The sequence below is a fragment of the Myotis brandtii genome, unplaced genomic scaffold, assembly GCF_000412655.1.
Source record: "Myotis brandtii unplaced genomic scaffold, ASM41265v1 scaffold684, whole genome shotgun sequence".
Classification (NCBI taxonomy): Eukaryota; Metazoa; Chordata; class Mammalia; order Chiroptera; family Vespertilionidae; genus Myotis; species Myotis brandtii.
This window is the reverse complement of record NW_005370673.1, coordinates 134,382-148,431: the sequence shown is the minus strand read 5'-3', so window position 1 is coordinate 148,431 and position 14,050 is coordinate 134,382. Positions and strand designations below refer to the sequence as shown.

The following is a 14,050-nucleotide window of genomic DNA, read 5'->3' as shown; positions in this document are numbered from 1 at the left end:
GAGAGCATACTTTGTATGACTCCCATCTTTAAAAAACTGTCAAAGGTGTTTTATGGCCTAAAAATGTGCCTTTTCTTGAGGAATGTTTTGTAAGCTTGAGGCGTACACTTTGAAATAATTTAGGAATGTCAATTTGATGTTCAGTTCAACCATGTCCTTGCTGAGCTTCCGTCTCTCTGCTCACATCGCCCAGCTGTTCTTTCATGTGTCCACTGTCTACATTAGAGACCTTGGTAGGTTAATCCTAGTTGTTTAAATTCCCAGTCTGGTAATTCCAACATCGCTGCTCAGTCTATGTCTGATGATTGCTCTGATTTTTTTGTCTTTTAGTACACTGTGTATTTTTTTTGTTAAAAGGTGGACATGATGAACTTACTGGGTAAAAGAAACTGAGGTCAACAGGCCTTCCGTGTGACATTTTGGGTAGGAGCTAAGACTGTTTTACCATTTGCGATAGCTGTAGGTGTCAGAGGCTAATTCAGTTTATGAAAGAGGTATGTTTTGTATGTTGGATGTGATGAGTTTTGTGACATATAAAGAATTTTACGGCGACTCCTCTATGATGGCTGTATGGTGCTCGAGCTCCCATCAACGGCCACAGGACTGATGTGCAGGACAGGTCCCGGAGGCTGCCTGTCTCTTAGTGGGAGGTTCAGACCTGGAAGTAGCTGTGTAGCCCCTGGCATTTGAAGATGTCTTCAGTGAATTTCTTCCAATTTCAGAGGAAAGCCTCGGAGCCAGGCTGGCTCCCAGGAAGAGCTGCTTGTAGACACTGCTGTCTGCCACAGGATGCCTGTCACAGTGTCTGAGGACAAGGACATCCTGGCACTCAGCTCTGAGGCAGTTTGGAGTCAGTGGCGTTTGTAAAAAAACTAAGCAGGAAATATAGTGCTCAGTCATAAATGCTAGAGATGTACAGAGAGCACAAGAAGGAAACGTGGGAAAATGGGATGGTAAGCATAACTTTAGCTGACAAAAAAGGCTCAGAAAGGCCAAATGATAGTATGGACCAACAGCTGCTCCTACATGAAGTTGGCCTTCACATTACTGATATTGGTTGAAGCTATTTTCCATTTTGGAACTTCTCAGGCACATAAAAATACATTTTTAGACAGCTAAATCTAAGACAAGCTTTAGGGAAGACAACATGTAAAACTCTATACAAAAAACTGTGACAGCAAAAGAAGAATAAAAAAATGTAAAGTGCTGTATTTTTAATATTAACAATTACATTTTCAAAAATGTCATTCACATCTAAAGGTAACAATGCCATAAATCTATAGCTGACAGTAGGAAATATAAGTGTAAATAGCCTATGTACACTTTGCATTATTTATTGATACAATTTTACACACATAACCCTATACAATACCCAATAAGCTTCAGAGAAAACACCTACAAACCCACTTGTCTAGACAGTAGAGAACAGTTTTTAAAAAAGAGACAAAAACAAATGATTCTTATTTCTCAGCTGCATGTGATGGAGCTGTACATGTATGGAGATGAAGTCCGAGGTATTTATCACGTGAAGATATTTAACTTTGCTCCATGCCAGCCATGAGGGACAGTGCTAGAGACTCCACTGTGGGAAGAATAAAGTTTAAAAAATTGGTTTAATTTTTTGAAAATGTATGAGTAAGGCTTTAATCAATTCAAAACTGAAAAGTATTTAAAGACATTTTCCATTTTTATAATTTTATTGATTTCAGAGAGGAAGGAAAAGGGAGAGAGAGATAGAAACATCAACAATGAGAATTATTTATTGGCTGCTTCCTGCACACCCCCTACTGGGGATTGAGTCTGCAACCCAGGCATATGCTCTAGACCTGAATAGAACCCAGGCCCCTTCAGTGTGCAGGCCGACACTATCCACTGAGCTAGGGCGACATTTTCCATTTTTAATTAAAATGGTGATTATTTGTAATGTATAATAAAGATGATAATCTTCATTTATTAAATACAAATTGAAAAAGTATGGTTTATTTCTATTCACTTCATTTTAATTTTGAAAACAAACAAATCTGACATTTCACGAAATAAATCCTATTTGTTCAACGTGTCAGAAACTCTGGAGTCCGGTCATAACAAAATGCCAAGCTCTAACCTATAATCACCCAATTAAAAAATGAACAAATGGCCCAGCTGGCGGGGCTCAGTGGTTGAGCATTGACCTATGAACCAGGAGGTCATGGTTCAATTCCCAGTCAGGGCACATGCTAGGGTTGTGGGCTTAATCCGCAGTGTGGGTGTGCAGGAGGCAGCTGATCAATGATTCTCATCACTGATGTTTCTGTCTCTGTCTCAGTTCCTCTTTGAGATAAATAAAAACATATTTAAAGAAAATGGACAAATGCATCAATATTTCTAACAGTGTTTTACAGAACATTCAGCTGTTCTTTTTAAAAAATATACTAAATAATGCAGATATTCCAAAGATTAAGACATTTCTTTTTTTTAAAAATTATCCTTATTGATTTCAGAGAGGGAGGAAGAGAAATATCAATGATGAGAGAGAATCATTGATCGGCTGCCTCTTGCACGCCCCCTACTGGGGATCAAGCTCATAACTTGGGCATGTGCCCTGACCGGGAATCAAACCATGACCTCCTGGTTCATAGGTTGATGCTCAACCACTGAGCCCCACGGCCCAGGCAATTCAGCTATTCTTAGTGAATGGATCACAATTTTTTTAAAATTGTTTTATTGCTTAAAGTATTACAAAGAGTATTATATATTCTCCTTTTTTTTTTCTCCCCTTGACCCTCCCCTAGCCTCCCATGCCCCCCAGTGTCTTATGTCCATTAGTTATGCTCGTATGCATGCATACAAGCCCTTCGGTTGATTTTTTTAGTTTTGGATCACAATTTGAATGTGCAGACACAGGGAAGAGATTGACCCTGCATATTTTCCCCCAAAAGCTGCGCAAATAAATATGACTTAGCCCTTTGTTTCTGCAAATTAAACATCACTCTCCTCCCTGACTCACCCTACAGACTTCTGCCTGCTTCAGTGTTTGTCAGGAGTTTTAAAATTGTTAAAGAAACCCTCCCCCATCTTTTGAAAAGGAATAGTTACAAAAGTTGCACATGATAGTTACTGAGCCCAGCCGGTGTGGATCAGTGGTTAAGCATCAACTTATGAACCAGGAGGTCATGGTTTGATTCCTGGTCAGGGCACATGCCTGGGTTGCGAGCTTGATCCCCAGTGAAGGGTGTGCAGGAAGCATCCAATCAATGATTCTCTCTCATCATTGATGTTTCTATCTCTCTTTCTCCCTTCCTCTCTGAAATCAAGAAAAATATATTTAAAAAAGGAAAGTGTGACTGAAATCTATTTTGCCTTCTGCTTTTCTTTCTTTTTTTTTTTTAAAAATATATTTTATTGATTTTTTACAGAGAGGAAGGGAGATAGATAGATAGTTAGAAACATCGATGGGAGAGAAACATCGATCAGCTGCCTCCTGCACATCTCCCACTGGGGATGTGCCCGCAACCCAGGTACATGCCTCTGACCGGAATCGAACCCGGGACCCCTCAGTCCGCAGGCCGACGCTCTATCCACTGAGCCAAACCGGTTTCGGCTGCCTTCTGCTTTTCTAAGCAATTAGTTTCAGAATCCACTGGTGTACCAAATGACATATTAGAAAGCAAAAACTTTACTAACCTTGTTTTTTCTTTGATATTCATTCATCCCACAGTAATTCTGAAAACGAAACAAAACTAAAACACACACACACACACAACACAATTCAAAGCATGGTCCAGCTGCTGCTAGACTTTCCAGGTTTGAAATAATTCGTCATGAGATCAGTATCAAAATAGGAACATGTAGCCTTTGTACAAGAAAACAGAAAAGCAGTAAGATTTTAGCATGTATACTCACGATGGGGAAAGGACCCTCTACAGACGGCTTTGTTTAAAATGGTGACAAGAAACATATGGCAGTTTTTAAAATCAGACTCCATTTTCTCTATAGATTCCATCCTAGGAAAGAAAGTACATTTCAACTTAAGTAGTGCATCTGGAATAATTTCAAAAGTACCTCAGTTTAATTATTTAGAATCCTAAGTATAAAGACTATAAAATAAAATAAAAATTCCTTGCCTCACTTTTTAAAGAATATTTTTACTTTTTTTGGCCATTTAATCCTTTTTTATTTTTCAATTACAGTTGAGATACAATGCTGTACGTTTCAGATGTACAGCCCAGCGATCAGACATTCCAGAACTTACTAAGTGGCCATCCCAATAAGTCTTGTACCATCTGACATGACACCTGGAATACTGACTGTACTCCCTATGCTGTCCATCACTCCCCACGATTCTTCAACCCATTCGTACTTCTTAATCCCTTTACTTTTTTCATCCAGTCCCCCAACCCCATCAAGCAACTGTCAAAATGTTCTGTTTCTATGAGTCTGTTTCTGTTCCACTTGTTCGTTTGATTTTTAGATTCAATTGTTGATATGTATTTATTGTCATTTTATTGTTCACATTTTTAGCCTATTTTTTCTTATCCTCCTTAAAGAAGACCCTTTCATATTTCATATAATACTAGTTTGATAGTGATCAACGCCTTTAGCTTTTTCTTGTCTGGAAAGCTCTTTATCTGTCCTTCAATTCTGAAAGATAGCCTTGCTGAATAATCTTGGTTGTAGGTCCTGCTTTTCATCACCTTGCATATTTTCTGCCACTCCCTCTGGCCTGAAAAGTTTCTGTTGAGAAATAAATCGACAATCGTATGGGTGCTCCCTTGTAGGTAACTAATTGCTTTTCTTTGCTTTTAAGATTGTCTTTAATTAAATGTCTTTGGCATTTTAATTATGATGTGTCTTGGTGTGGGCCTCTTTGGGTTTGTCTTGTTTGGGACTCTCTGTGCTTTCTGGGCTTGTGTGTCTATTTTCTTTACCAGGTTAGGGAAGTTTCCTATATTTTTAAATAGGTTTTCAATTTTTTGCTCTCTCTTCTCCATATGGCATCCACATGATGCAAATGTTGGTATGCTTAAAGTTGTCCCAAAGGCTCCTTATACTATCTTCATTTTTTTTTTAACTCCTTTTTCTTTCTGCTTTTCTGATTGGGTGTTTTTTTTTTGCTTCCTTAATTCCAAATCACTGATTTGATTCTCAGCTTCATCTACTCTGTTGACTCCTCTAAATTATTCATTTCAGTGAGTGTGTGCTTCATCTCTGATTGGTTCCTTTTATGGTTTCTATGACCTTTTTTCATGCTGTTGAAGTCCTCACTGAGTTCCCTGAGCATTCTTAAAACCATTGTTTTGAACTCTGTATTTGCCAGTTTGCTTGCCTGCATTTCATTTAGTTTTTTTTCAGGAGCTTTCTCCTGTTTTTTCATTTGGGACATGTTTCTTTGTCTCTGCATTTTGGCTGGTTCCCTGTGTTTGTTTCTATGTATTGGGTAGAGCTGCTATGTCTCCTGAAGTTGGTAGAGTGGCCTTGTGTAGTAGGTGTCCTGTAGGACACAGTGGGCTCAGCCTCCCCCGTCACCTGAGCTGGGCACTCCAGGTGCGCCCCTGTATGCACTGCCCTGTTGTAGTTGAGCTTTAATGGCTGTTGGTGTCACTGGAGTAGACTGACAACCAGGTCCAATTGGCTGTGAGGACCAGCTGTGACTACAGTGGAGGAGCTGCTGTGTAGGAGACACCCTTATAGAGCAGGACTTGCTTCAGTGGGGCTTTGGTGCTTACTGAGTCTGCACCTTGAATGTCGCTCATGGAGATGGTAGTGTTGTAATCTGGCGTGGTCTGAAGCTGTTGACTAGGTGCACTGGCTCTGGGACCTCCCAGGAATTGCAAGGTCAGTCACCACCTATGCCCTGCCTGGGGTCACCTGGCAGGAGCTACAGAGCAATCTGCAGATGGCTGCCATTTGTGCTGAGTTTGGAGGTGCCCAGGAGAGGCCGGCTGCCACAAGTGCTGGGCCTGGGGCCACTGAACGAGAGGTATGGGGCATGCTGAGCCCAAATGTTGCTTGTTTGCAATTTGTGAACCTTTGAGAAATTTCAATAAAGTCTGCAGCAGGAGCCAAGACTGATAGGTAGTATGAAAAAGCCACTGGAGCCCTTGCCTGTTTGGCTCAATGGATAGAGTGTCGGCCTTTGGACTGAAGGGTCCCAAGTTCAATTTAGGTTAAGGGCAAATACCTCAGTTGCAGGCTCAATCCCTGGCCCTGGTCGGGGCACATGCAGGAGGCAACCAATCGATGTGTCTTTCACATCAATGTTTCTCTCTTTCTGTCTCTCCCCCTTCCTTCTACGATCTCTAAAAATCAATGGAAAAATATCCTTGGGTGAGGATTAACAAAAAAGAAAAGCCACTGGAAACAGCATATCTTCCTTTTGAAATAACACATTAAAGATATAAAACCCTAAATTTAAAAATGATTTAACAACTTCAGATGGGCCCAGAAATTGGGTGGGGTCTCAGGGAATCACCAGGGTGGGGGAAACAATGTGAGCCAGGTTGATGGAGAGTCAGACATGGTGCCCCTCTGTGGGCTCTGTTGGGGGGTGGGGGTGGGTATCAGAAAAGGAACAATGGCTTCTACCAGAACTTCTGTCTGGCAGAGAGCTGCCCCTCTAGCTCTTGCCCTGCTGCCAGACAATTTAGTTCCTCACTGGTGTTTTTCAAGCTGTGGTGTTAGGCAGCGAGTCTAAGTCCATGCGGGGGCTCTTTAAGAGGAACTTCCTGGGAATCCAGCAGCCTCTGTCTCACACAGCCACACTCCCTGGTTTTTACAGCTGGAAGTTATGGGGATTCTTCTTCCCTGGGCTGTGGAGCCTAGTGTGGGGCTGGGAATCCTGGGTCTTCAGGGGAGGATGGGGGTGGGGGGGCCTCAGCAGCCGAGGAATCCCTCCTGATTTTTATCTGCCACCATGTGTGTGGGACCAGCCTGTTCTGGGTCTCTGCCCCTCCTACCAGCCTCAATGTGGCTTCTTCTTTAAATCCTGAGTTATAGGGCTTCCATTCAGCTATATTTTAAGCAGTTCTGAATGATAGCTCTTCTGTAGTTTAGTTGTAATTTTGATGTGGTTGTGGGAGGGTTCGAATAATGCATTTACCTATGCTGCCATCTTGAGAGGAAGTCTTCCTGACCTTCTTTAAAATAAACCCCCTCCCCCCCCCAAAAAAAAATAAAAAATAAAACTCCCAAATAGTTGGTGTCATTTCCGCATAAATCATGTTGCTGCTGTTTTTAAAAAATATATTTTATTGATTTTACAGAGAGGAAGGGAGAGGGATAGAGAGTTAGAAACACCGATGAGAGAAACATCAATCAGCTGCCTCCTGCATGGACCCTATTGGGGATCGAGCCTGCAACCAAGGTACATGCCCTTGATCAGAATTGAACCTGAGGCCCTTCAGTCCCTGGGCCGATGCTCTATCCACTGAGCCAAACCAGTTAGGGCACGTTGTTGTTTTTTAAATATGTTTTTATTGACTGCAGAGAGGAAGGGAGAGGGGAAAAGACTTAGAAACATCAATGGTGAGAGAGAATCATTGATCAGCTGCCTCCTGCAAGCCCCCTACTAGGGATGGAGCCTGCAACCCAGGCATGTACTCTGACCAGGAACTGAACTCGTGACCTCCAGGTTCATGGGTCGATGCTCAAGCACTGAGCCACTCCTGCCAGGCTCGACATAAGTCATGTTTCAGGATAGTACTACCGAGTTCTAGATCTGGGGTCACAGGAAATTCCTTTCCCTATTATTCACTTCTGTATTTTTACTTTTCACAAGCATATCTTCCTTTTGAAATAACACATTAAAGATATAAAACTCTAAATTTAAAAATGATTTAACAACTTCAGAGCAGAAACCACCTAGAGACTGGAAGGGTGGGGTCAAGAGAGGGGCTGGCCCAGCTCCCAGGAGAGGTAGGCCAAAGGTAAGGAGGGTTATCTTGGCTGCCAGGGGCTCCCCCTGAGAGGAAAAAGGCCTGAACTCCAGGCTGGGCTCCCCAGCAGGGACAGCCAAAGTTGGGAACAGCCATCCATGCTGCATCCCGTATCAGGGCTTCTATCTGCTCGGGAGAGCTGAGTCTCCTGGAGACAATGCAATTTCTTGAAAGGGCTGGCACACAGGATTTTTCGTTCCCAGCCACTCGCCCTAGGTTTTGGTGGAGGGAGGGCAATGTGGACCGGAGTCGCCTGAGGAGACACTGGGGTGGAAGGAATTGGGGAGAGTCATGGGGGATTGGGATACCTGTGCTGGGTCACAGCAAACATTTTTCCTGAGAGATGCAACCCCCCCCCCCATCCCCTCCCAGCAGCAGAAGTCTGGGGAAAGGCAAATGTCCCACCCTAAGAAATCCAGCTCATCCCACTTTCTCAAGTCCAGCTTGTCCCACCCTGCATCTCAACCCCTGCTGAGGAGGCACCAGGCTCAGGGAGCAACAGTGACTGGCTTTGGGGTGGGGCCATTGCCCCCACACTCCTGGGGACCTGGCTGATGCTTCCCTCTCACAGGAGAGCTGAGAGAAACTCCTGGCTTCTGGAAGATCCCCCAGGCCTGGCTAAGAGGCTCCACCCTGCTGCAGTAGGGAAATATTCCAGGACAGACTCAGATGGTGGGAACACACCCACCATCTTCTCTGAAGTCTGAACATGTGCTGACCCACCACTGACTTCGTGCTGCTAAAATAGGAGCTCAGCTTGGCCCTTCCTGAGGGCAGACAAGCCCAGTGGAGGCAGCAACATGCTGTGGATTGCATCAAACTTTGAACAGGATGCTGAGACCCAAATGTTGACAGCTTCTGACATTGGCTAGCACAAAAGTACCTCCCAGGAGGCCTGAAATTGGCATACAAAACAGCCTCACACAACATTAGGGCAGGATCTAAAGGGAAATCCTAGCAGGCACTAAAGTCTACTGGGATGAACTCCAATTATTATTTTTTTTATTTTTCATTATTTTCTCTTTTTTAATGCTTTGGTGTTATTATTATTCTACTAGAGGCCCAGTGCACAAAATTCATGCACTTGGGGCGGGGGGGTGTCCTCAGCCAGGTCTGTGTCCTCTCGCAGTCCAGGAGCCCTCCTGGGATGTCCAACTGATGGCTTAGGCCCGCTCCCTGCCTAAGCCATCAGTCGGACATCCTTAGCGCTTCCGCAGAGGCAGGAGAGGCTCCTGCCACTGCCACTGTGCTCACCAGCCGTGAGCCCAGCTTCTGGCTGAGCGGTGCTCCCCCTGTGGGAGTGCACTGACCACCAGGGGGCAGCTCCTGCGTTGAGCGTCTTCCCCCTGGTGGTTAGTGCGTGTCATAGCGACCAGTCATTCGCCGTTTGGTTAATTTGTATATTAGGGTTTTATTATATAGGATTTTCTCTCTTGTTTCTTTCACATTTCTTATTTTTTTCTTTCCTTTCCTAATTCTATCAATGATTAGAGAGAATCATTGACAGGTTATCTCCTGCATGCCCCCTACTGAGGGGCGAGCCTGCACTCTGGACATGTCCCCTTGACTGAGAATTGAACTGTGACCTACTGGTTCATATGTTGATGCTCAACCACTGAGCCACACCAGCCAGGTTCCTTTTTTACTTTCATAATTTTTCTCTTCCCTTATTCTCTTCTAGTATTCTTTTTATTTTATTATATATATTTTTCTTTTATTATTATTCTTGTTCTCTTCTCTCTCCTAATTCTCTCTTCTTTTGTGGTTAATTTTGCTGTTATTGTTGGGTTCTTTTGTGTTTTTGTTTTGCTTATATTTTCTTTTTTTTTAAAGTATATTTTTATTGATTTCAGAAAGGAGAGAGAGAAATAGAAACATCAATGATGAGAGAATCATTGATCGACTGCCTCCTGCACATCCCCTCCTGGGGTTTGAGCCTGCAACCTGGGCATGTGCCCTTGACCAGAATCAAACCTGGGACCTTTCAGTCCACAGGTCGACACTATATCCTCTGAGCCAAACCAGCGAGGGCTTTTTTTAAAAAAATGTTTTTATTAATTTAATTTTAATTTTTAAAAACATTTTTATTGATTTCAGAGAGGAAGGGAGAAAGAGGGAGATGGAAACATCAATGATGAGAGAGAATCATTGATCGGCTGCCTCCTACATGCCTCCTATTGGGAATAGAGCCCACAACTCAGGCATTTGCCCTTGACCGGTATCGAACCTGGGACCCTTCAGTCCGCAATCCGATGCTCTATGCACTGAGCCAAACCAGCTAGAGCAAGCTTATGTTTTCTTTTGAGTTGAGAGCACTGTACAACAGCTCACACAACATGGTCAGGGGTGAGCCTCGTAGTCAGCCAGCCTGAAAGGAGGTCCGACCCAATTACAATACGAGAGCCCAAATAACACACAAAAGGGACACCCCTAGCATCCAGCTCAGGAGTTCAAGAAGACCACACACCGGGTACCACAGGACATTTACTACCAAAGGCCACATCATAAAGACAGGGAGTCATAGGAATTCTATTTAATACACAGACATACACACAAAGGGATAACTAAAATGGTGAGACAAAGAAACAATGCCCAGCCTGGCCAATGTGGCTCAGTGGTTGTGTGTGGACCCATGAACCAGGAGGTCATAGTTCGATTCCCGGTCAGGGCATATGTCTGGGTTGTGGGCTCAATCCCCAGTGTGGGGTATGCAGGGGGCGGCTAATCATGATTCTCTCTCATCATTGATGTTTCTATCTCTTTTTCCCTCTCCTTTCCTGTCTCTGAAATCAACAAAAATATATTAAAGAAAAAAAGAGAGAATCTTAAGGGCAGGAAGAGAGAGAGACAGTTACTTACAAGGGGGATCCCATAAGGTTGTCAGCTGATTTCTCAACAGAAACACTACAGGCAAGAAGGGAACAACATGAAGTATGCAAAGTAATGAAAAGCAAGGATCTGAAACTAATACTACTCTTTTTTTTTTTTAAATTGATTTCAGAAAGGAAGAGAGAGGGAGAAAGAGATAGAAACATAAACAATGAGAGAGAATCATTGATTGGCTGCCTCCTGAGGTCCCCTACTGGGGATCGAGCCCACAACCAGGACATGTGCCCTGACCAGGGATTGACCTGTGACCTTGTGGTTCATAGGTTGATGCTCAACCACTGAGCCACACCAGCCAGGCTCAAGAGAAAGAAAGGAAGGGGGAGGGAGGAAGGGAGGGGAGGGAGGGAGAGAGAGAGAGAGAGAGAGAGAGAGAGAGAGAGACAGAGAGAGAAGAACATTGATAAGGTTCCTCTTGTATGCGTCCCAACTGGGGATCAAACTCGAAATCTTTCGGTGCACGGTATGGTGCCCCAACTGAGCCACCCGGCCAGGCACCTGTTTTTGTCTTGCAATCAGCTCACTGAAGAAATGGAAACTGTTCAATTTTAAGCAAAGCATATGCAGCAGTGTTATTTTTTCTCCACCCCAGTTACACAGGAAGAGAAATATACTTTATATACTCTGAGATGGCAATAATGAAGCCAGTAAGACTTCCATTTCCATGCCTGCAATCATGAATTTTACCTGTTATCTTAGTTTATACAGCCAGAGTATTCTGATATAGTCACAGGCCAAGATTTAAAATAGATCAGCACAACATCCTCTCATCTCACAGGTTAAGGACAAGCTGTTGTCACAACAACCAGTCAATGGGACTTGCACTTTTCATTTAGGGAAGTAACCGCAGCAGCATCACATTGGGGGGATCAGTTTATAAGGTATACAAATGTCTAACCATTATGCTGTACACCTGAAACTAATATAATGTTGAAGGTCAACTGTAATTGAAAAATAAAAATAAGCAATTAATTGCAGCATTACATTAATTTTATGAACAAGGCAGAGAAAAACAAACTGCTCAGCTGTACATTTGAGCTCACAGTGAGGACATGGCAGGGTGCTCAGGCAGGCGAGCTCCCGGTCCTCGCACCCTTTGCTCGCAGGGCGCTTGCCCTCCATGTGCTCACAGGAGTCATGAACACCCCACATCAAATACAGAATCATTCTTCTAGGGCTCATCTAAAATACAGCTTGGGACTAGTGTAGCATGGCTCCTAGAATTTGCTTTTAAATCCATTAAGTGTGAGTGGGTGAGCAGTGAGCAGAACCAGTTACAGCTGGCAACTGCTGAGGCGGAGTGAGGACGCCTCGGGTCCGGGCTGTCCTTTTCTCTCTACTTCTATGTATGTCTTAAGCATCGACAATAAAAATTTAACAAAACCTACACAACAAAACATGAATGTAATCTAAGGATATTTGTCCTCATTAAAAGACTAAGTTTTTCTTATTATTTTACTGCTCACAAAAGAATCGCACAATCCTGATGTTGCCTAGTTTAGGTGAGCAGATTCTTCAATTTTTTCCCTATGTGGTATGCGATGTGTTGCCAAGATGAAAAAGAACTCTCAGGATGGAGCCAATGAAAACACTTACAGCACAGAGGTTCCATAAGCCACATACTTACTGCCAAGCCCCAAGGCCTGCCTGCCAGCCATCTGCAAACATGAGAGCCAAGTTCAACACCTTCATGATGGCTTCCTTCACAAAGCTGACCTGCAGATCAAAGCCACGGACAGATAGATCACCGTCTCGGTAACTGTGTTTGGACACTGACACCAAAACTTTTTTTTTTTTTTAAATCTATTTTATTGATTTTTTTACAGAGAGGAAGGGAGAGGGATAGAGAGTTAGGAACATCCATGAGAGAGAAACATCTATCAGCTGCCTCCTGCACACCCCCTACTGGGGATGTGCCTGCAACCAAGGTACATGCCTTGACCGGAATCGAACCTGGGACCCTTCAGTCCGCAGGCCGACGCTCTATCCACTGAGCCAAACCAGCTAGGGCAGACACCAAAACTTTTACCTCACTCAGTCACCAAGGAAGTCCCTTAGCACAACGACTGCGTGCTGCGCAGGAGAAAGGGTGCCTGGCTTGGAAAAAAGCGCACTGGGCCCGGCTACACACGCAGCACCCACAGCACAGGTGGTGCCAGCACAATCCGACCCGTTTCCTGGGACAGTCACTGAAATTCACCAGTGAAACGAGGCGAGCATTCCCAATGGCTGTAAGAGGACTTCACCCCAATATTCACACTAAGGTGGGTGCACTTCCTGAATAAAGCAGTCTTATGCCACATGTGCAGATAAAGATTTCCAACTGACTCTACGCGCAGAGCAGGGTGAGGCTAGGCTGGCAACAGAATTCTCAAGGTTTTTCTAAATTTGTAACTTCATGTGGTCTGGTCTTTGCTTAAAGAATATTCTACAGAACAGAAACCTAATAACTATAGAATTCCAAAGCCAAGAAGCAACCTCCCTTGCCCAGCTTCATTCCCACCTCAGTGGACAATATTACAGGTGATGTCCCGTCTCACGTACCTTTTCTCTTAGCAGACATCGATCATGGATGGTTGACAAATATCTATAGTGAATTTTAATCAATTGATCTAAATCCTTGGCTTCCTCGATTTGATGTTGAAATTCCAACCCTGTACTGTGAAGAATCTTGGAAGAGAAAGATCAAAGTATAATCAGATTTCTTCTTGGAGAACATGTGTAACCCCACACAAAACTTTCTTTTATTTTATTTAAAAAATATTTTTATTGATTTCAGAGAAGGGAAAAGGAGAGATAGAACCATCAGTGATGAGAATCCTTGATCGGCTGCCTCCTACACACCCCCTACTGGGGATCAAGCCTGCAACCTGCACACATGCCCTTAACTGAAATTGAACCTGGGACCCTTCAGTCCACAGGCAGATACTCTATCCACCGAGCCAAAGTGGCTAGGAATACACTAATTTTTTTGAAAAAGAAAAAGAAAAAAATTATCAGGTAAATTGAACAAGTTTTTCTAAGTTCCATTGTCTATATAGAGGTGGGCAAAGTAAGTTTACAGTTGTAATACAAACAAATGCTACAATAATCTACACTAATAAAAGAGAAACATGGTAATTGGTGTACGACCGCTACCCTTCCCATTGGCTAATCAGGGAGATATGCAAATTAACTGACAGCCAAGATGGCGGCCGGCAGCCAGGCAGCTTGAAACTAACATGAGGCTTGCTTCCTTCAGTGACGGAGGA

The 14,050-nt window shown here is 43.5% G+C and overlaps 1 protein-coding gene across 5 annotated transcripts in view; it reads right to left on the bottom strand.

The window, feature by feature from the left end:
- Positions 1-1,189: 1,189 nt before the first annotated feature.
- The window catches only part of TUBGCP5 (tubulin, gamma complex associated protein 5), a 135,985-nt gene continuing 123,124 nt past the window's right edge, over positions 1,190-14,050 (bottom strand). For all 5 annotated transcript variants that reach the window (XM_014529523.1, XM_014529522.1, XM_014529518.1 and 2 more), the window contains 4 exons: positions 13,344-13,469; positions 12,427-12,515; positions 3,883-3,983; positions 1,190-1,582 (listed from right to left, as the gene is read on the bottom strand). In XM_014529523.1, the coding sequence (XP_014385009.1) occupies positions 1,536-1,582; positions 3,883-3,983; positions 12,427-12,515; positions 13,344-13,469 (363 nt within the window). In that variant the 3' untranslated portion in view covers positions 1,190-1,535. The remainder of the gene's footprint in view (positions 1,583-3,882; positions 3,984-12,426; positions 12,516-13,343; positions 13,470-14,050) is intronic.